The sequence below is a fragment of the Eleginops maclovinus genome, chromosome 20, assembly GCF_036324505.1.
Source record: "Eleginops maclovinus isolate JMC-PN-2008 ecotype Puerto Natales chromosome 20, JC_Emac_rtc_rv5, whole genome shotgun sequence".
Lineage (NCBI taxonomy): Eukaryota > Metazoa > Chordata > Actinopteri > Perciformes > Eleginopidae > Eleginops > Eleginops maclovinus.
Genome location: NC_086368.1, coordinates 6,268,241 through 6,292,006, shown reverse-complemented (window position 1 = coordinate 6,292,006; position 23,766 = coordinate 6,268,241). Strand labels below are relative to the sequence as shown.

Here is a 23,766-nt window from a genome sequence, read left to right as displayed (position 1 = left end):
GTTAGGTTTGAACTCTGAATTCTGATCATCAGGACGCTCTCCTCATCTCCGTCTCTTCCCTATGAGATCATGTATCATCTTCATCATTGCGTTGTCTTTGTCTCCTGCTGTGAGCGGCTCTAACCGCACGGCTGTTAGTCTCACTGCTTCTGCTCGGCTAACCCTGAACTCTGCTCTCTGAAGGGACAAGCTACCAACAAGTACAGACTCTCTGTCTAAAGGGACCCCTTGCTCTCCTTAAGACATATTTCATTTCCTCGTCCTCAAGGAAACATTACTCCCCAGGCATCCACAAGAAAAGCACTTTTTTTATAGCAGCGTTTTATTTGTCAATCATAAAGTCAATAGTCTCTGCAAAGTTAATCATAAAGCTATTTTATACTAGGTGTTTCTTATTGTCAGTTATATGTAAGCCCGCCTCTGAATACTTTAAATGGCACACCCTCCCAAGTGCATCGGATAATAAGGACAGATATACTTCTTTTTAAAAAAGCTCACAAATATAAAGTTAAAAATATAAAACACAAGTTTCACTCAAACAGAAGGACATTTCATTAAGGACTATTTTCAGCTGTGGAAACATTAAAAGGGATTCAAAAATGTTTAAAAATATATATTGAATTCAGCCCTTAAAAAGGCTTTAGTTTAAAGATATTGTGTCTTATCTTTCTATAAGTATTCTCGGAATATTTCCTGGACAAAACTAATGGATGGTTGTCTTGTACAGTGTAAACATGTGGTGTGTGTTACCAGAGTACGAGATCAATAACATTTCTCTGACAAAATTCAAGGTAAAGATTCAGAAAAATATACTATTTGTTAAAGATAAGGCTATTTATTAAGATTATTATTTTAAAAAGCTGAACATTTGCAAAATCAAAAGCTCTCGCAATTAATGAAGAAGTGTTTGAATGTATATTTATTGACAGCGACATTCTGCAGGGATCTGAGCCATAAGAAGTCAGTATAAGAATCAGGGTGTGACTGTAGAAAAGTGTACTTTCATTACAGTTAAAAAGACTTTATTTCTGACCTTATTTTATTTATTTTAAGATAAAAGTTTCCCTTTATAGAGTTGGGCTTCACATCTGAACATCTCCTAATTCCGAAAGTTACTAACACGTTCAACCCGCATCCCTCAATCATTCATCCATTAACCTCACTTCCCGGCTCTCCCTCACTTTCAGGGTGCTGGAGCTTCTTTATCATTTTTTTTAACTCATGCATCATTTTCTTCATCTCTTGCAACAGGGTTTGTGGTTAATTTATCATCTTTTCTTCCATTTCTTGCATCCGGACTGCAGCTTACTCTGTTATTTTTCCATTTTACCTTCATTTACCTGCTTACAGGACTCATTTGTTTACACTGACTCATTCATCTTTTTGTTTCCAAGTCTTTCTTTGGACTCACTGCAGTTTCTCCTTTTTTTAAACATCCATTGTCGTTTCCATCTCGTTCGTCCTGTGTTGTTTGCTGCTTGTTTGTTTATTTGGGAATGTGTGACCATTGCTTCCAGTTGTTTTCTCAAGGAAAGCTGCTCTGTAACGTTTCTGTTTTTCTACTCAGGTAACTTGCTCGTTTACTTTGCTGCTTCCTGTCTTTTATTTCTTAAGCCCCAGAAGATGATATTTTTTATGATTGTTTAGTGGGTCATTACCTTTTGTGCAACAGTTGTGGGAACACGACTCTTTAAACCTTTTATTAGTTGAGCTGATGAAAGGATTATGCAGATTTTAGACCTTGATGGTGATTAATTCAGAATTAATGACATGGTTGTGAAAGATGCAGAGCTTCAGACAGATGTTAATGAAATTCCAAGATAATGGCCTCAGAAGTAAAAATGAAGACTTCAGAGAAAATTGAAATTCTTCCAAAATTACCAAATAACATCTTTCAACTAATGAGCTAATTTAGCTGATTTAAGATATATATTTATAGTAAAACAAATATTATCAGATTTAGTAATAGTCTAACATTTGTATTATTTACCCGTTTAGTGTTTTACACTTGTTTTATTTACATTATATACATTCTTTTTGAATCAGTTTGTCAATTTTATGGCCAGGTCAGTATGTGAGTACATGGAATATCATATCATTGATCAAAAGCTGCAGTATCTATAGTCCAATGGTATTATAGGGTTGACCCTTGCTTTCACATAATATTTACACAATGAGAAATCTTATAAACAATCATAATTAATGTGAATATAATAACATGAATTGCCCAAAAATAAAACTGCATGAACAGTCTGGAATATTGCAAAACGTTTATGTAATGCAGCCTTTCAATACAAATATAAAACATTATAATAGCAGAAAATCAAAGAGGGTATTAAAGGGTATTAAAACTCATTTTGATGATTTAAATATTGATATATTGCCCAGCCTTACCCTCACATATTAACACTAATGTTAATAACTGTTGATCATTATCAAAGTATTGTGCTTTTAGATCACTCTTCCCAATTAGATCAATTACAAGTTTCCTCACAAAATAAAAAAACATCATCTTTAGAGTTTTTGGAGCTTCATAGGCTTGACTGTTCTTCTTTTCTGCAGTCCTCATTACTTTGTCTTTCCCTCTGCTCCTCTTTATCTTCCTCCTCTCTTCTCTCTTTCCTTTTTTCACTCTTAGTTTCAAAAAGCTTTGCCACTAAGCTGCAGACTAACTTTTTATTTTGTGTCATCATCTGTCCCCTACAGAGCGGATGGAGCCCCTGGATGCCGGTCATCGCAGTGATGGTCGCCGTAACGGCAGCCGTCCTCTACCCCAACTTCTCTAAGAGCAGCTCCACCTAGGACACACACACATACACACACACTCACAGAAACAGAGAGTGCTGTGAGGAGAGCATCACTGCTTTACTTGTATAAAGTCTAATTGTACATAATTGTAGAGGGATTATAAAAGGTTGTGGTTTCTACAGAGGATTCAGAAGCTTCTCGGTTTATTTTGTTTTGTGTTGTTGTTTTTTTCTGCGGCGGGGAGTTTTGTTGTCGTTTTTATTCTCGGCTCTCTCTCAGCTATGGTGGGGGCTTCCTTTGTTGGTCTCTCTGCTGATTTCTGGGTTAATAAAGCGTTCTCGAGCAGGCCGGACTTCCACACAGATCACTTGCCAGAGGTGGCACTCAAATCCCCGGGGTGCAAGTGAACGCAACACTTTCCAGCACACTCAGTCCACACATATGAACATGATTCCCAGTTTTCAGTTTAAGGTGCATTTTTCCTATATTTTTATAGATTTCATCGGCTACTGGAGTCTGTTACCGAGCAGTATTCATCTCTGGATCCATCAGGAGTGGTTTTAATTCTGTTAGGAAAAGTTCTTGGGCAGGACTGACTGACGGATTTAGTATTTCTTTAATGAGGAAAAAAACTGTGCTTGTCTCCGTATTCAGCTTTAATTTCCCTCTCTAAATTCTTCAATCCAGTTTGGTGCTCTTAAGTATGAGTCACCATTCTGTGTGTATGGTTCCTTTTAGATTTTAGCTGCAGATATTTGGTGCCAGGCTACAGCAAATATCTAAATTGGCTATTTTAATTCCCAAAACATTGCTCAAGTTTTCCTCTTTGTTTTTGTCAGGGAAGAAAAATGATCAATAATGAGTTACAAACTTGGCAACGGCGGTTATAATTATATTAAGTAATTATTTGTGTCTGAATATGCACTGCTAAAGCTCAGTGAAAACTCATCTAATGTGTTTTCTACATTTAATCCTGAGGCTCTGTATAAAAGGAGTCTAAATCAAGTTTTAACCACTGTAATATTCCTTGTAGTGTTCTGCGTACATGGTGCATATTCTTAAACAAATCAGTGTTTGATCAAATTACAACTCACATGGGCATACTCGTCAAATTTGGACCTAACTATTATTATTTTAGCTTTATTGTTATTAATACGACCCTAAAAACACTACTACTACGCAGTAAATCTACACCAAATCAGACAATCTGAGTTGAATAAAAAGGCAAATAAAAAACAATTAAGTAAAATCTCCTTCAGAATTAATATTTAGACTGAAACATGATTTGTGTCTGCTGGAAAGTGTTTGCGTTATTTTCTGGAAGTCCGGCTCTGCTCTGTTCTGGTTTCAGTCGGCCATGTTGGATTCTAACATGGACTTTTAAAATATTTGTTGTCTTTTCTTTCCTGTGGGAGTTTCAAGGTCGGGGGTTAAAACTTGAAGCCAAATTATTAAAACTAAAAATCTGATTTATTTTCTGTGAGGGGTTTATGTTTTTTTCACTTTTGGGGCACAGTAACGGGGCTCAAAGTGCCTCTGATGTAACTTACACCACCGTTTGTGTATGTGTGCGGACAAACACAACCACACACACTTTCTCGGATGAACACACACAAACACACACTTTTTTTTTTTTTTTTTTTTGCCTGCCAGAGGTCTGTCAGTGTTAAGAGAGGAGAGAAGCTGAAGTTGCTAATCCACAGTACTTCGTCAGCTTTTTCCGGAGCTCTCTCCGGTTGAAGAAGCCTGTGAGAAAAATCTTGTAAATTGATATTAATTTGAATTTATTTCATCAAATATAATTGTGGATTTAGATAAAGATGATGCCTCGTTGACGACGAAGCGGATGATCTCTTGGTCCAGAATAAAATGTTTGAACTGTGACGCGATGGATCTAAGACATTTTATAATATCTACTCGTCAAATAACTCGATTCATGACCAGACAACTCAAAACCAGCCAACGGTTCATCAACTGTGCGGTTAGGGTTAGGGTTAGCATTAGCCCTTCCCAAACACTGTACGAAACATTGCTGGCTTAAGTTATCTCCGGAAACATAAAACTTTATGTCTTAACTTGATAATAAACCGGACATTTACAGAGGAAGATCAAAACTAAGGGGGAATTAGGCTAAATTGGATATTTCCTAGTACTTTGTAGTGGTTTTACTTTTTGTGCCTAAATGACTGAGGTTAAATATTTGTACAGTAACGTTAGATCTCTCTGTGCATGTTCAGCCTTGTGCTGCTGCAGCTTTTACATTAATCTGATGGCATTCAATTCAATCTTATTGTTTAGAAGGTAATACTACATAACAATTACCACGGTGTTTATACAGACATGCATGTTTATTTGCCGTTAGATTAATGTGGAGGCTGCACGTTAGCCTGTGGATTCTAAACATTAGCGCAACTCGTGCTGTCATTTTAGGTCCATGTAATTGAAGCATGGTACAGAAGTTAAGGTTGTTTTTTTTCCAATCAAAAATATTTTAAATTCATGTCAGATAAGTGGATTAGTGTCAAACCTTCAGCAGGAATGTGTCATGTGCACACATGACAACCAAAAAACAGGGACCTACTCACTAAACATTTCTGCACAGTGCAGAAAAGTGAACAAAAATGTTTAAATGTTGTTTGAAGTCCAGCTGAGCCTAATAAAATGCAGCTTCTCTCCAAACAACATCAAAACACTTCAGGCCTTTCCAGCAGACATTAAATTATTTTGATGTGTGTTTGTGTGTGTGTGTGTTTGTGTGTGTATAGGGAAGTGTGTGTCTGTTCACACTCTGGACTCTTTGTCATCGTTCGTGTACTTTGTCTTGTCTCTGTGTTTAAATAAAATAAAAGACAACAAACAAATATTCCTGATGTTTAAGAGAAAAACACTACAGTACAGAGAGAGAATTGTATAATAAAATGTTATTGAATGATGTGCTACTAGACTTATTTTGTTAAAATTGTTTAGAGATATGAGAGGGAGCTATGTAGAGGATATGATGATGTATTGAATATGCAGAGCGATGTTTGGATTAAAGTTGTAGCAAGCTGACCCACCAAACCTGCCTCTGGTGCTTTCATTTTTTCATTCATAAACTTCACAATAACTGCTCAATTCCTGTCCTTATTAAATAGTAAAGACTAGTCAGACAAATGTTGTTTCTACATTTACATGAAGATATCAAGTTAAAAATATCCTTTATTTTTTATTCTGATATAGATTTATTTGCAAAGTAAGGAAAAGGTTAAAGTGGTGGATTACATTTTTTAAAAGCAGCACGCTCTTATTTTGAAAGAAGTTGAAAACCATAACCAACACCAATTGTGATTGTATATATTTTTTAAACTACAAATACATCGTAAGGTATACAATACAGGTATTCAAATTCCTGTTTTTGGTATTTGGGTGGCACATTTTCTGATTGCATTCAATTTAAAGAGGCCCTTGTAGTGTGTTATAGGTTTTTGTGCATGTAAATGGTCTGCGAAGGTTAAAATCCCTGTGTTCCCTCCAGAGGGAGTTTCTCTCCCACACACTCCCCGTTCCTGAAACGCCTCCATTGGACTCCTTTGTTTACTTCCCTAACATAGTGACATCACTATGTAACACTTGCACTTCTGTTGACGAGTGCTCCAAAACATTGTACGTGTTAAGTTAAGGGGCGGAACATCTCTAAGTGGTTGACTAATCCCAACAGAGCGGACTAGCTAACCAATCAGAGCAGACTGGGCTCTAGTTTCAGACAGAGGGTGAAAAGAGGTGCTGCAACACGCGCAGTATGAGAAAAATAAATAACTTTTTGAACTTTAAAGCATGGAAACATGTCCCAGTAGAGACACTAAATACTAATAAGAACCTGAAAATTAAAGTTTTTTATCTTTTGAAATATGACAATTTATTATTGCTATGTTTATGATTCTTCTAACTGTAATGTGGTTTTATATATTTAATATCCCAAAAACCTTTTTCAAACATATAACAAATAATCAAACAATAATTGTGCTGCTCCTTACAGTAGCTTATAGTATGGAAAAACAAAGTGTTTATCTAAAAAGCTAAGATTAAGCTGGATTTAACTAGATCTGTTAAAGAGGCAAGTTGCCTGTAAATCTGTCACATTCATGTAGCCTACTGGAGTGAAAAATACAATAATTCCCCTTGAATTGTAGAGGAGTATAAAGAAGCCTAACAAGAAATTAAGACACTCAAGTTAAGTACAAAAAACTCAAAATTATACTTAAGTACAGTTCTTGAATGCATTTTCCACCACTGATTAAACTGAGGAGACGATGATGTCATACAAACAAAGAACTAAACTCTTCATCATTAAACAGCAGGCCTGGACCTGTGTGTGTGTGTGTGTGTGTGTGTGTGTGTGTGTGTGTGTGTGTGTGTGTGTGTGTGTGTGTGTGTGTGTGTGTGTGTGTGTGTGTGTGTGTGTGTGTGTGTGTGTGTGTGGGCTGTTCCCACGACAAACATGTATCAATCATCCAGCAGGGCATGATGTCATCTTTACGAGACAAAGGTTGCAACATGATCACTGCATGAACATGTCGAGGAATTAACCCTCAGAGGTCTCTGATGCTGAATCAGAGACAGAACATGTAATATTGCAGAAATGTTTTTAAGTGGCAAGAAATGCAAAGTGTTTTTGGATGAATAAAAGCTTGACAGAGTTGAATTTGTTCTTTTAATTTCCGTTTTTTTTAATGCATTTGTCCAAAAGTAACAATACATTTGAAAATAAATAATTAAACAAGTAAACTTTACATACTGTACATAAAGCTTAAAAATCATTCAGATTTGAAATATAATAACTTTATTGTTATCTTGTTATTCTTAAATCACCCGCCTTTTTCCTTTCCCTTTATCTAATCCCCACTTTTCTTTCTTTCTTCCTTTTTTCAAACTGATCTCCTGTTTTTTGATCCCCTATTTTTGCTTGTATTAGAATAATCAACCATACTTGTTTGCTTTGTTTGGTTAAAACAAGAGAAGTGTTGTACTTGGTCAAACAACACCAAATTGACTTCATTCAATAAAAGACAGGACATTTACATTTTACTGTCAGTTTCATACAAACTTTAAAAATAATCAGACCTTGATTTTATGAAATATATAGCGATTTGTACAGCTTCTTGTTTCAGTGAGTATTGGAACACCTCGCCAGACATCAAAGTGTGATTCATAAAAAGCAGCATAAGACTTTGAGGTCTGGAACAGTTGAGACGCGTCCACAGACGTCAATGATTCTACCTGCGGGATTTACTGCAACTAAATGAACACCAAGTCAAGACTTTCCTCTGTTTACCCTGAAAACACTGAAGGGGTGTGTGTGTGTGTGTGTGTGTGTGTGTGTGTGTGTGTGTGTGTGTGTGTGTGTGTGTGTGTGTGTGTGTGTGTGTGTGTGTGTGTGTGTGTGTGTGTGTGTGTGTGTGTGTGTGTGTGTGTGTGTGTGTGTGTGTGGTTGAGACTTGTCATGCAGGGTTGGGTTGCTCTGTCGGAAACAGCACAAGATTTGAAGATTTAAACACACATAAAGTTACTATAAAATAATAATATATATGTAAATAAATACATTACTTATTAATACAACAATATGTATTGTATATAATACTTATAATTGTATTATCAATGTATTTATAATGTATATATGTATTTATTTTATTTAAATTAAAATAATTCTTACATTATTCACATCCATTTTGAATTGACTGTTATTTTGTATATATATTGATTGCTTTTATTTATACATTTTAATGTGTTCATATATATATATATTTATATATATATATATATATATATATATATATATATATGTGTGTGTGTGTATGTTGATTATGCATGTTTATGTATTTACAGGTATATATATATATATATATATATATAAAGTGGGTATGGTGGGTGTACAGGTTTGCATGTATGAATACACATTTTTATATATATTTGTATTTTTTGTATTCCTCGGCACACTATTTTTCGATCTCTCTTTCGGTACACTGCAATTGAAAGATTGAAAATAAAGTTGACTTTGAATTGACTGATTTTAAAGTCAAAACCTAAATGTTTTGTGTATGTAAATGAAGTCAACGATCCAAAAGGAGGCAGTGATGCAACATTTACAATCCCAAAGGGCCGTTTCACTTCTAAGAAGAAGAGAAAGAAATCCGAGCTTTCAGAGGCGCACCTGAACGCAGCAGCAGCCAGTGAGTCTCAGGGAGGTTTTAAAAAAAAACTGCAAATCAACTTCAGGCTGCTTCGAGGAAACACACACAACAACACGCTCCCCGGCCCCACTCTGTCACAGTTTACCAGGGTCCCAACAAGCAGCGCTAAAGAGAACTTAAGATGCCGGTCACAGAGAAGGACCTGGCCGAGGACGCTCCGTGGAAGAAGATCCAGCAGAACACCTTTACGCGCTGGAGCAACGAGCACCTGAAATGCGTCAACAAGCGGATCGGGGACCTGCAGACCGACCTGGGCGACGGCCTGAGGCTCATCGCCCTGCTGGAGGTCCTCAGCCACAAGAAGATGTACAGAAAGTACCACCCGAGGCCCAACTTCAGGCAGATGAAGCTGGAAAACGTTTCTGTGGCTCTGGAGTTTCTGGACAAGGAGAACATCAAGCTGGTCTCTATCGGTGAGTCCATTCATTCGTCTGCAGGCAGCAAAACTTTTTTTGTAGCCCGAATATGAGTTTGCCTGTTAGTGGAAAATCTACATATGTCAGGGATGCTGGTATTACTTATAATACAACTCCTAGTAAAGCCCGCCCCCCCCCCCCCCCCCCCTATTTTTCCCAGCGTATGACCCAAAACAAGTTTTTCTCTCGTTGAAAGCACGAACAGCCTTTACAAATTCAGCATTTTAGAGTCTTACTGCATTTGCCACATATATATATAACTTCAATTTATATATTATATGTTTATAGATTCAGCTGTACTCATTCTTGAATTCGGCATACATTTTATACACAAAACAACAAATATTCCTTGTAAATTGTTAGGTCTTGTAAGTGGTTAAACGGTGTTGATACGCGCCCACCTGGCTGCTTTTAGCTCGGTGACAGACGGTGAATGGAAGCAAGAGCAAATTAAATCAAATTCCAAAGTTGATATTTAATTAAAGTTAGCACTATTGAGGGTGTTTTGTGATCTAAAAGTCGATATAGATTGAAAACACCTTTTAAAAATCCTTGTCTTGTGTGATAATGCTGCCCATGCATTTTTGCCGGAGACCAAAGTTCAATCCTTACCTTTGTCCTTTCGTTTGTGTTGAGATTTTCCATATATCTTATCACAATAGGAACTGAAATCAATATAATGATAGGTCATTGTGTAATAGAATAAATAACATACTTATATAGTACTTATCAATGACATTTTATATGTTATTTGTCGATAATTTGGGTACTGTTCGTTCCCGTTCATGCAGCACCTTCCAAACTGAGTTTAGGAATCCTTCAGTTTAATGTCGCTTTGCCTTTACCTTTGCCTTTAACTAGTGTAGATTGTTTTATTTGAATATCAATAGAATCAAAATGAACTCATTTTGAAATCGGCATACACATAATCCAAATGAGGCCCATATTTCTATTTAAAATTGCAGATTTTCTTCGTAAACCTTGCAACTGCTGCCTTTCACCTCAGTGTAGCATTGATGTGAAAGATGACCATGAGAACTGGAGCCAAATGGAGCCTCCTCTACAATTTTCAGTTTAATTAAAAGTAGTAGTTACTATCCCTGGCTACAGATTGTGTCCCACAGTAATTACTGATGAAATGCATCATGTTGTCATCAGAAACCTTAAACTGACAGTTTTCTAAATGGAGTTTGTCAGGTTGTGGGGAAAGTCTCCACATGACAACAGCAGAGTGTGTTTTAATGAGCAGGCTACAACAGAGGGAGGAACACACCTGTGTTAATGACCCTGGTTTCATGTTGGGAGGTCAAGATGAAAATATTTCACCCCAAACATTTTTGACAAAGCCATAGCAAACTCTTATTAATAGGGTTAAATGTGATCAGCAAACCTGCTGCTTCATATTCTTCTTTAATAGGGTGCTTGTTACGTCCCAGACATAGTAATCGCACATACGATTTTAATTAGCCTAGTTTCATTTGGCTTCCACCCAGGCTGCTAAATAACGAGTTATTATGCTGAATATTTGCTGTTTAATTGTTTTAATTTGGAATTAGCAAACAAAGAGCTATTTGAAAGGGGCCCTTTTTCCAGGTTCTTATTAGTATTTTGGGCCTCTACTGTGACATTTTTCATGCTTTAATGTTCAAAAAAGTATTTATTTTTCTCATACTGCCTGTGCTGCAGCACCTCTTTTCACCCTCTGTCTGAAACCAGAGCCCAGTCTGCTCTGATTGGTTAGCTGTCCAGCTCTGGTGTGATTGGTTGACTGCTTAGCTGTCCCACCCCTTGAAGAATAACCAGTGCACATTAGGCTAACACATAGATCATACACACACTCATGCAAGTGCCCTGTTTTTTAATCTTTATAAGACACATTTGTTGAAAGAATAAGGTTTCAAAAGGACAGTGGATTGACAGCCCCATAATGACAGTGACAAAAAACTGTCTTTCTCTTTAAAAGGTGAACACTGATGTTGGTCTTGCAGTTCCTTTGGTCTGATTGCAGAGCCATCGATCTCTGGGTGCTTGTCAAGCAGAATGCTTGTAAGGATTTTTTTTTTACCCAAAGTTTCCAACCCACAGAGTGAGATAAATTACCAACAGAGCAGTTTTCTCATCAACTGCTGCTTACATGTTATGAGTGTTTAGATATCATAACGTTGTGTAATCACAGTATTGAATGTCTGCTCAGTTCTATTAAATTACAATCTGTTTAGAATTGGGATCCTGTTACTGTATTTAATTTTATTGTTTGACCTTTTCATGCATTTTACTTAAAAAAAGCATTTTTAAGAAAAATAATTTATCTGCAAAGAAACCTTAAGAGGACTAAAGTGCTTTATGGACAACACTGATGGAGCTTGGTATTATGAAGCATTTTATGGACAACACAGTCACTTCAAGGTTGTTTGAGGACAGAGTTGCGTTCATTCATTTATTCACAGCTGCAGGCGAAAAACATTGTGGTGCTTTTTAGCCGCTGTCGCAAATTCATGCTTGTGTTCAACAACGTCACACTTGAATCTGATTCAAATCTTCTTAACCTAACCTCAGCGTGACTCTTGTACTTCTTCTGTGGTGTTCAGGCCAGTTCCAAGTATCCAAGCATGACGAGCTGCAGTCATCCTCTTTACCCATAATCCCTTTTTGTTTGGTTTTTATGTCTCGTAGTCTTGTTGATGCAAATCTGCCCAATGAGGGGCCCTCCATTAGGTTTGATTTGGCCTGCCAGATATTTCATGCAGAGAGAAAATATAAAATAATGATAATAATATGTAATAGGTAAATACTTTTTTAGATATGTGGAATCCTCTTTTATTTCAGAGTGACACAGGAAGCCAGTTTGGCGCAAGTGAGTTTAGAAAATATGGAGAGCCAGTGACTGATGGTGAAAGGGCATTATTAACCATTTTAAATCTTGACAATACAATTAAATACAACACTTTGGCCCCTGGCCCTGCATTAAGTTTCAGTTTTGCCCTCCAAGGGAAATGTTTAAATGTTTAAGTAAACATTTTTAAAAGCCGACTGGTGACTGATTTTGGGTCTTTTTGAGAGATTTGTTTGCACTGTGACTCATCTTCATATTTCAATTAATTCATACTAAAATAATAACTGACACTAATTTTCCTCTAAAGTCTGAATCAGTGTGTTTTCACAGCTGAACTTAGCTCATGGGTTTATCCACTGCTTGTTTTGAGGTGGACTTCAACAGTTTTTTCAAAATTTAAGATTCTGACATGTTTTATACTTTATCAAATAATTATTTTGGATACACTGAGGCTGGTTTATGTATCGAGATGGGAATGAGCCGGGTGTGTTCAGTGACGTCAAACTGTGTAAGTTTGATTTTCCACCTTAGAAAGGAAATGACTGGGTGGGATACACACACGCTGAGGCAGCACTGCCATGTTTCAGACAGATAAAAATAAAACAAAGGATTGTGTGTCTTTTTTTTTTAAGAATGTGAGAAATTCTGTGTTTTAGTTTCGGGGACTTTTTGAAAATGTTTCATGTATTTCAAGTCAATATTAATTGGAACTGAAACACTTTTAATCAATTAGCCAGTAGTCGCATATTTTTTTGTACAAGTAGAATCAGTTTCAGATGAAACACATGAAGCTTTAACTAAATCGTAATGCACATGGTTGTAAAATTATTTGGTATAAGCTACACATGGAGATCTCTTTCTTGGCAATTTCCTGATGGATTTACCAGTAGTTCATCTTTGAATTAATGCTAAAATCACACATTTAGTCTCAGTGATATCCTGGTGTTCTTAGTTTTCACCCCCGAAACAAACTCCCCCAGAGTCCTGTCGTAAAGTGACTGAGCCCTCCTTTATAGACGGTCTTCTGTCTGGTTGTTTGTTCTGCAACAGAGACTAAACAAACCAAAACAAACACTCCAAGGACCGACTGAACTAGAGCTGCAGTAACAGGATATTTCCATTATTGCTTAACTTGCAGATCACTTTTCATTTATGGAAAATCTTTGAGTCTATATACCGACAAACAAATTGCCATTACAACTTCACAGAGCAGAGAAATGTGTTCAACCAAAAGTCTGAATATCGCATACATATTTAACATGACAAAAGAAAGCAGGAAGAATATTGGAATCATTATTTCCTCTAGAAAAATAAATGAAATGTGGTGTAAGTACCTCAGTTTTGGGGTACTGGGGTTTGGTAACCATAGGGTCGCCGGTTCAAGTCCCCACATGAACCTGGTCGACTATCTTTCAAACGGCAAACAAATATTAAGTCTTCAATGGTTAATGACAAAGAGAAGCAGAACGTCTTCTGCAACCATAACACTTTGGAATTATTCCTCAACTTTCAGGCTTTAAGATTGACTCTAACTAAGTGACAAAACCTACCTTTGGGAACCATAGGGTCACCGTTTCAAGTGCGGCATGGACCAAGTACTGATGAGGGACTATTAGCTGGAAGGGCACGCTTCACTTCAGGGCACTACCTGCCTAGGTGCCTTTGAGCAAAGCAGTAATCTGAAATGGGCAGTCCTTTCGCTGAGACCCTTCTCCATTATTGCCTGTGCATAGGTCCTGTTTTTGCATGTGTGTGTATTTCAGGCCTATGTGTAATGTGTAAAATAACAGCAGAGTAAAAATGTAAGTAATCCCCTTAATAGGATAAATAAAATCCAATAAAACAGGAAATGACTAATCATAATCAAACAGTTGCCTATTACCTTTTTGGTCAACGGTGCAATGGACTACTTGTTTGCGTTCTAGACTGAATAAGATGCTTTGTAATGTGACTTTCTGTAAAACTATAATAAATACAGGTGATGTCTTGGGTTTAAAACCGGCAGCAGGAAAAGTTCAGAAGTGTTTTGTTAAATATGTAATGATTAAACAGCTGACTCGTGATTTGCATGCTGGAAGAGTACAGTGTTGATTGTTTGAACACAAGAACAGAACACTGTATTGGGTCTGCAGAACCGCAGGTTGAGTCTGTAAGCGGGGGTCCGGTACTGTTTCACAGGTAACGACAGTGTGTCAGATGCCTCACCTCGACGAGAGGAGGAGTGAACCAGAGAGGGGGGAGCATGGGAATAAGGTGCCTGCTGCTGTCAGACAAACCGATGAAACTCAATGTCTCCTTTTGTGAGTGTGTGTATGTGATAATGTTTAGCTGTGGTGTGGGGCCCCTTTGAGAGGCCCCTACCCTTTCTGAGGAAGAAGGAGGAATATCTTCAAACATTTCTGTGTTTTTAATTCATTAAGCAGTGCTTTGTGTGAAAATCTACACATTTTGTAATATCCTGTTTACTTCTTTTTAACTGGAAATAAAATATTGCTTTTTCCACACACATATTTCATGCAGTCTTACCTAAATTCTAATATGAATACCTGCAATTGTCACTTGTTTCATTCATTTTTATTATGCAACCAAAGAAAATCAAGCCGTTTTGAATTGTTAAAGAGGGCACTATACAGAAAATGAGGGTTAAATAAAGTCAGACCTTAGACTCTTCCTAATAAATAATCTTAGAGCAAACTTTAAATCTGGACTTGTTAACCTCCCATGGTGCCATAGCCGGCATCATGTGTGTGTCTGTCTGTGTATGGGTGTGTTTGTGTGTTCACTCCACCCTGCTTCATATCTAGCGGTCTTGGTTTGTTCCCTGAAGTAGCTCAAAATGATCGATTTAATCTTGCATCTTCTGTTGAGGTCTGTAGTTCAACTATTTTTCTTAGAATGGATTGTTGTTTAATCAGAAGATGTTTTTAGTTTCTCATTTTCTAGAAGTTGAATTCTGTTGGCATCAGATACGTTTTTGGGTCCTTAGATCAGAGTGTCCCAATGAGAAGAATCCGTTTTTGACCTCTTTTAACACACACAGCATTAGCTGATAATATTTTATTCCGCGTTGTTGTTGTTGTGAATTTAAACCAAAAAAAAAAATCAGAATCAGAATCAGAATTTATGCATCTTGAAAGACTTTGAAGTGGGCTAAATGTTTTTGTGTGTGTGTGTGTGTGTGTGTGTGTGTGTGTGTGTGTGTGTGTGTGTGTGTGTGTGTGTGTGTGTGTGTGTGTGTGTGTGTGTGTGTGTGTGTGTGTGTGTGTGTGTGTGTGTGTGTGTGTGTGTGTGTGTGTGTGTGTGTGTGTGTGTGTGTGTGTGTGTGTGTGTGTGTGTGTGTGTGTGTGTGTGTGTGTGTGTGTGTGTGTGTGTGTGTGTGTGTGTGGTAGTGGTATAAAAAGGGTGTTGGCCATCCACTTGTGCAGACAGGTGTGTTGCGTTATGGTTGAAGTGGAAGGGGGATTTTGTGTGTTGAAATTATGAGTCAATCTATCCATTAGTCAATCACAACTTCTGCATAACCATCATCATTTATTAATCACTTTCTAAAGTGGGAAGAGAAGTGGGAGAGGAAGATCAGGGCGAGGCAAGTTTGTTTAAAGGGGCCCTATTACGCTAATTTTCAGGATCATATTTGTATGTAGTGTCTCTACTGGGACATGTCTCCATACTTTAATGTTCAAAACCATTTACATGCACAACAACCTAAAGAACACACTACAGGAAAGGCAAAACCCCCAAAATAATAATAAATGATTGGGCCCTTTTTAGTAGTGCATTATAGACTTAAAAAAACTATGACTTTAAGCTCTGTTTTTCGTCTCCACCACCTAATCCTTAGAACAATGTATTTTACGGTGGTTAAATATCCTCTATATCCACAACAATGTTCCTTACTTTGTATTCCTGCTGTTTGGCAGTGTACAGACGAATTATCAGAGCTGGAAAAAAAACAAACTGATGAGATTACTGAGACTGAAACTTGCCCTAAATGTCCTGGAAAACCAGAACTCAAAGCTAAAAAAGGTGGCTTGGTATTTGCCATTGTGAAAGTTGTTAAACTCTGTGCCGATTAAGATCGGAAATACCAGTAAATTACCTTTTATTTGACCATGAGGCTTCACATGGGTCAATAAAACTTGCATAGAGCGAGTCTTAAATACCAGCAATTAGACTCATCCGCTGGTAAAAGCTGTGAAGTTTCCACAGAAACGACCCAGCAATTAGAGGCTAATTACTGCCGCAAAGTCGCATTGTGTAGTTTTTCGATTTTTTTTGTTCTTCTATATTTAAAGAGGCCTAAAGGACATTTTACCTGCCGCGATATCCCTGCTTGTAGCATTGCTCTATAAGTGTGTTTGTGTGCGTGAAATATGCTGAGAACAGGCCCGACGAGATCTGTAGCTTTCAGTTGTGACCTACTCAGACAGTGTTAACCTGCAGTGCCTTCAGGCTGTGCTTTTGAAGGGTTACATTAATGCGCTTTGTGAAGTGACTCATGTTTCCGCAGATTCTCACTGAGGCTTCTGTCTTTGTTAATACATGGAAGAAGTTTAAACATGTGTTATACTTCAATTTGCAGCAGTGATTCGGCATGTGACTTCCTCAAGTTCTTTTTGAGAGAAGCACAAAATCTCAATATTTGAGAGGCTGAAAACTGCATTTTCTGCCATCTTTGCAGATAGTTCTCTGATGTCATACAATGAATCAATTATGCACATTCTATCATATTTCTATCAAAAAAACAACATGACTTAATTGATTATGGAATCCATTTGTTGCAGATTGTGGGACACAGTTGCAGTCTGTGGTAAAAATGGCTGCAAATAGAAATTCTCTCTCTGTGACATATTAACTTACCACACACACACACACACACACACACACACACACACACACACACACACACACACACACACACACACACACACACGTACAAACACACACGCACTGGGTTTCACTCTTTCTCTCTTGGCCCCTTGGTTGCCATGGTGCTGTGTGTCAACAACAGTCGGCTGGTTTCACGCTGACAGCAGATGGATGTTTGGTTTCAGTCGAATAGCATCGTGTGTGTGTGTGTGTCTCTAGAGTTCTAGTTCCGTTCCGTTTTTCTGAAACTCATCTTTCTTTCTTCATTTTTGTGTAATGCTGTTCTTTGTTGTCTTCAGTTACAATACAACAAGTATTTACTTTAATCTTCCTTCTTTGATTTTCTGACTCACAAAGGCCGGGGTTGTATATGTTGAATTCTTGTTTGTGGGCAGATCACCCTTTGAGAGAGGGAAGTCATGATTGTTGTGTTAACGCTCTCGGGCTGCCGTCCACAGAGGGGACATTTACGCAGTTACAGCAAAGACAAAATAAAGATAAAGACAAAATAAAAACAGTATTTAATAGTGGCAAGCACACATATTAAACAATTTTACATCAAATAATAATTACACATTCCAAGTATAAAAAGTTAAGTTGCAGCATTTAAAATAATCAACTGAAACAAGTAGAAAGTAATGAAGTAGCTGCAGAATTATAGTAGCAAATACTTTAGTTACTAGTACATATATTGCACAGTTATATTACAACAGTGTTGTTACGGGTGTTGGGTAGTGCAAAACAAATAAGCATCCAATAGTATCATTTGAACATAGTGAGTATATGGCATTATTGTATCCAATAATTCAAGTGATGCTTGTTGTCATCTTTATGTTCCAAAGTTGGGTTAATCCAACACTAAGTAAAAGTGTGTCAGTCTACTTAAGACTTTATATCTAATGATGGCAGGGGTTTCCAGTGAAGTCAAGCACAAACTTGAAGAATAATATAGCAGTGAACTGGAGTGAACAGAGCCAAACCGCCGAGTTCATGAATCATTTTATATTTCCTTTGGAAATTGAAGCCATAAAGTCCTTAATGTGCTCTTACATGCACGCGTCTCCCATACAAGTCATAACACTGGCAGGACTGTTTGATTTGGCCTCCTCCTCCGTCACTCAGAAACCTCAGCGCTCCTGCCGTTTGTTTCTTTACTTTCGTCTGTTTCAGTTCTTTGGTTTCACTGCTCTAGGAGAAAAGAACCCACCAGAGATGCTGTCATATTTGTGGCTGTATTTTTACTTGATTTGTTTTGCTGCACACTTTTCTACTGAGGTTCAACCAAACTGTCCGCTGGTAGGAAAAGATGTTTCAAAGTCCAGTTTCTCTCCGTTTACTGCCTCAGTCAGATAAGTGTTTTCGACCACGGTAATAATTGCAACCAGATCAATAATCACAGCCAGATCACGGCTCTCTAAAAAAAGTAAAACTTGATAAAGAGGCAACTTTGGCAATTTGTTTTGGAGGTTTTGATTCTCCAGCGTGAAGGGTTGTTTTTGAGGAGTTAAAGAAGCATGACTTGCTGTGTTGGAACAAAAAACACACTTCTTGGATGGAGAACAAAACTGCTTTCATTTTAAAGTTTACACTGTTAGAAATAGAGCTCCAGTCAAAACAGTGTTAAGTCGTCAGTGCAAAAAACACCAATAAATCCCCTTCAACCATCACATGTTTCCTGCAGAAACCCACAAATTACACCAAACTATCAAATTTTAACAGAGGTTTAATCCATTAAAACGTGTTCATTATTTGTTTATTCATCGTATCCAATTCATACTATAAATGTAAGCAGGACAGCAGACATGATGTATCCAAAACTTGGATGTTTAGCTTGTGAACCAAACCGGTAGACGTCAGTTGCTAAAATCATCCAAAATTGACCCAAAATCCAAATGTATTGTCAGAGTTTTAATCGTGTGATTGAATCTCCCTTTGCCCAAAATACATTTATGATGTCCTCAGGCTTCTCCCTTTAACTTTTTTTTTCAAAGAACTGTACATTTTCAAACGCACTTAAACTTTTCTAGTACAATCCTAATGAGTTTAACTCCAATCTAAGGCTTGAATTGATCAAAATGTGCAAAAAAATTACCACTTTCCTTACTTCTCGAACTAAGTGTTCCCGAAATGATCTTGATGAGCCATGCACACTTAAAGAGGTCATATTGTTCTTATTTAAGGTTCATATATGTATTTTGTGCCTCTACTGTGACATGCTTTTATGTTCAGAGAGGGCTTTGTTTTTCTCATATTGCCTGTATGCTGCTTGACACACACGAGATGCACCACATCTTTGAGTAAAATGAGCTTCTGAGTGCAGGTCAGCTAGCGCCTCACTTTGATTTGACATTTGGCTCACCTACAAATCGTGAAGCTTCCTATTTGGAAAACAAAACATCCCAAATCTGCAGCTCATGCCCACAGACAGGGACGGAAAAAGAAACAGTCGACGGTCAACAGTCTTTTTTTGTTGACCTTGAAGATGTTTAGTGTACACACAGAATTAAAGTACTGTGTTTATCAGCTCTCCTCCGTAGGTTGGTAGGTGTGTGTGTGTGTGTGTGTGTGTGTGTGTGTGTGTGTGTGTGTGTGTGTGTGTGTGTGTGTGTGTGTGTGTGTGTGTGTGTGTGTGTGTGTGTGTGTGTGTGTGTGTGTGTGTGTGTGTGTGTGTGTGTGTGTGTGTGTGTGTGTGTGTGTGTGTGTGTGTGTGTGTGTGTGTGTGTGTGGACACACAGGGCCTCTGTTTTGCTGCAGAAAAGGTAACATGAGAGTGGCGGGGATATAGACTTTCACACACCTCCACTCTGCGGAGAAAGCTTCTTTGTTGCCTTCAGGTCTAAATGGAGCAGCTTTGTGCCGACTTTGAGGTGAAGCCTAAAGTGATAAATGTCACTGAGGACCACTTTAAGAAACATTCAAAGAAGTAATTAACACTAGTCTGATTCATAGGAATATTGTTTGGGCTTTTGACTCAATACATCTGTATCAATGAAATATTAGACCACAGATGGTTAACTAACAGCTAGTTAGCTTAGCTTTGCATAGAAACTGGACACAGGAAGCCTGTCTCTGTCTAGAGGTAACTGAATAAACAAAGACGCCTCAAAAGCTCAACAATGACCATTGTTCTTGTTTGTTCAATTCTTACAAAAAGGAAAATTCACAATTTTACTGGTCATCTTTCCAAATATTTCTTGGCTCTGAGCATTTCATAGTCACTTAAAAATTAGCTTATTGAATTTTTTTGAAACTTTGGCTAGTGGCTGTATTGAGTATTTTATTTTTTACTGTATAACGTATTCACTGATGATCTTTAGAGGTGCTGGTACAGTAGGTGTATTTATTTACTTTTTTATAGAGAGACAGACTTCTTTGTTTCCAGTTAGTATGCTAAGCTAATTGAAACAGCTGTTAGTTGTAGCATTATGTATAATGAATAGAAAGCAAAGGAGCCTATATCCCAAAAGGTCAACACTCAAAAATGTCATTAAAAGTCAAAGATATAAGAACAAACCTTGTTTTACTTGTTCCTGTTCTTCAATATCAGCTGACATTACTGTTCATCAGTTTGAGAATAGGTTTAGGGATTACACAAATCACAAGATCTCTGATGCAACCTCACCTCTTAAATGGCCAACAAAATAACAACACATAACATTTAGGTCTAAGCTGGGTGATCTAAGTTGTTGGTTATGTCAATGTTTTAAGGTGATAAAACTTCCAATGACAACCCTGTCTAATGGACACACACCTCTTTGTTTCATCGTCAACAACAGTCATCTTGTTGTCTCATAGCAGACGTTCGTGTCTTTAAATTGTAGTCATCATAATGTCGCCGGTGTCTTTGTGTTCTGGTGCTGAACTGTGTTTGATGTGGGGAATCTAATCCCACCTACACACACACAAACACACTACTGTTGTCTGGATGGAGATGCAGCAGACATGACGCATTACTGTTCACTAAATATTTGGTTAACGATGTGACGATGACAAAAAGACAAAAAAAACCTAACCTCTAAACCTGACTCAAATCCCCCGCACACACACACACACACTCCAAATCCCCCGCACACACACACACACACACACTGGGGTGTTGAGCTGTGTGTGTCTGTGCATGGTTATGGTTGTGGTGGTTTCCTGAGGATTGTGATAATGACTGTGGCGAACCTCCTGCAGCCTGGCTCAGAAGCAAACATCTTAAACTCCTCTCACTCACTCATACTCCATGTATTCTTCTTTGTTCTCTTTTCTACTTTTGTCCCGGGTATTCCAACTCCATTTTTTTCGCAGTGACATCATTTTTTCTGTCTGTACCAAAAGTCTGGTCCAATTTGTAATCTTGTTTTGTCATGCAAGCTCCAACACAATATATATGGTATATTGTTCAGCCGCTAACCATTTGGAGTAATGTTCATGACATACTGTGGAGGGTACTAATGGATGATGTTAGGGTGTACTGGGGCTACAACTAACATTTGTTCTTATTGGCTGTTTTCTCGAATAATCAATCATTTGTTTGGTCCATTAACAGCCCAAAGCCGAAATATATTCAGCTGACTATCTTATCAGACAGAAAATCTCACAGCAAGTGAAATTAGAACATGTTTGATTTGTCCAAACATCTCACCTCGGGGTGCTTTGAGAAACTCTTTGTCTTTTCAATGACTTTTGATAGCATCTTCATAAATCTATCATCAAATCGTTTCTTAAATTTAGAGATAATATCATCAAGTTTATCAAGTTTAATCACGTCAGAACTGTTTTTATTCTCCTTATATTTTATCCTCATTTGCTAATTTACTAATCCTGCACTCCTCTACTTTTTCTATTGTTGTTTTTATTATTTTTCTCCATGCATCAGTCATCAATTCTGTTCTTCACCCTCCTCTTTCTCATTCTTCTTCCCCATCCTCCTGCTCCACTTCCTCTTCCTGCTCCTCCTCCTCTTTCCCCATCCCCCTCCTCCACTTCCTCCTCGTTTGCCCCTCCTGTCCTCCTTTTCCTTTTTTCTGAACAACTTTTATAAACGTTTCATTTAAATGATCTTATAAAATGGTCTTCCTCATACTTCCCTTTTTAACCTCCTCCCTCCTTTTGTATCCTCCTGCTTGTTCTTCTCCCCTTATCTCCTCTCTCCATCCTGTTCGTCCTCTCCTCCTCTTTCTGTTCTCTCCCCCTCTTCTTTCTATTCTTAATCCTCTCCTCTTACTCTTCCTCCTCTTCCTCACCTCCTGGTCATGATTCTGGTTTGATGACATCATAGAGGCAGCAGGGTGAGGTCACTCAGGGCTAAACGCTGCAGTGTGTTTGTCAGTGTGTGTCCTGTTTATGCATACAGACGTAATGCCAGGTGTGTGTGTGTGTGTGTGTGTGTGTGTGTGTGTGTGTGTGTGTGTGTGTGTGTGTGTGTGTGTGTGTGTGTGTGTGTGTGTGTGTGTGTGTGTGTGTGTGTGTGTGTGTGTGTGTGTGTGTGTGTGTGTGTGTGTGTGTGTGTGTGTGTGTGTGTGTGTGTGTGTGTGTGTGTGTGTGTGTGTGTGTGTGTGTGTGTGTGTGTGTAATTACAGGGCAGCAGTTTGGTGGTTACTCAGCTCTCTTGTGATTATCATGTTTCTTCTGCCGTGCTTGAATCAAACATTTTCTAAGGCTTGAAATAGAAACTGGTTTGTTGAGTGAGAGAAAGCTTGCAGCGTTTCATCTCCATCACTCTGTCCTCTGCGACTTACCAACAGTTTACAGATCGCCTCATTAATTTTCTCAGGTTCCCTATTTGGATTGGGTTTAAATCCCACCAATCCTTCATTGTCTAGACTGTCAATTGTCTTTATTCCTGTCCCGTGAAGGGTACAATCTGTGTTTCGTGAGTAGCTTTAAGAAGTTTAAGAGTTGTTTGAATTTGGGGCACTGATGTGTGGAAAAAAACCTGGTTTTGTTTCAATTTAAAAAGCAAGTCATCCGTGTTTGCCAAACATCATGAGACAGCAGTAAAGGCCATATCATACCTTTTGTTGTGACTGCTGAGGTCCACTCTAATCTTCATTACCTAAATCACGTCATTCACCACGTCTGTGAGGGTAAACGCAACCCTCAATTTGTGAACTTGCCGACTGCTCCTGTTTTGTTCAACACTCCAGCCCAGTTTGTGGCGTTTTCACCTTTTAGCTAAGAAGAAGAAAAATTGAACAGACTGAATGATTGTTTTTAGACAGAGGTTTTGGTGGAAGATTCACCTTTACAGCTGTTCGCCAACATGAATCGGATTCCTGTTCAAAGGAACACAAAGTCAGCCAAATGTCGTTGGAACAAGACAACATGGAGTGCTGATTGGTTCACAGGATAAGAGAGGATTTATAAGATACATACTGAAGTGTCTCAATACAGGAACTTTATGAGACACTTTATGACGACTCCCAACCAATCAAAATTGCACGCCTTCCCTTGACTCACAGCCAAAACTCTCTAGAACTGACAAAACTAACAAAACAGTGACCTTTCTGTAAATCTCATTTTAAAAGTTGCGTTGACTCTTTATTATATAACACATGAAAACAGCCCGACATTAACATTTCAACCAGTCCTACAATACTTTAGGAATTCCATGGGTGGACATTCAGTTGTGACTCTGTTGTGCAGTACACTTGAAATACACACATGCACAATTGTCCAACGCCAG

The 23,766-nt window shown here is 37.9% G+C and overlaps 2 protein-coding genes across 2 annotated transcripts in view; both read left to right on the top strand.

Annotated features, from left to right (window-relative positions):
• Window positions 1–5,808, top strand: part of slmapa (sarcolemma associated protein a) — a 65,197-nt gene extending 59,389 nt beyond the window's left edge. Inside the window, 1 exon segment of the mRNA XM_063910524.1 lies at window positions 2,707–5,808. Within this exon segment, the coding sequence (XP_063766594.1) occupies window positions 2,707–2,802 (96 nt within the window). The 3' untranslated portion in view covers window positions 2,803–5,808.
• Window positions 5,809–9,002: 3,194 nt separating this feature from the next.
• The window catches only part of LOC134882338 (filamin-B-like), a 66,777-nt gene continuing 52,013 nt past the window's right edge, over window positions 9,003–23,766 (top strand). Inside the window, 1 exon segment of the mRNA XM_063909976.1 lies at window positions 9,003–9,388. Coding sequence (XP_063766046.1) covers window positions 9,097–9,388 — 292 coding nt within the window. The 5' untranslated portion in view covers window positions 9,003–9,096.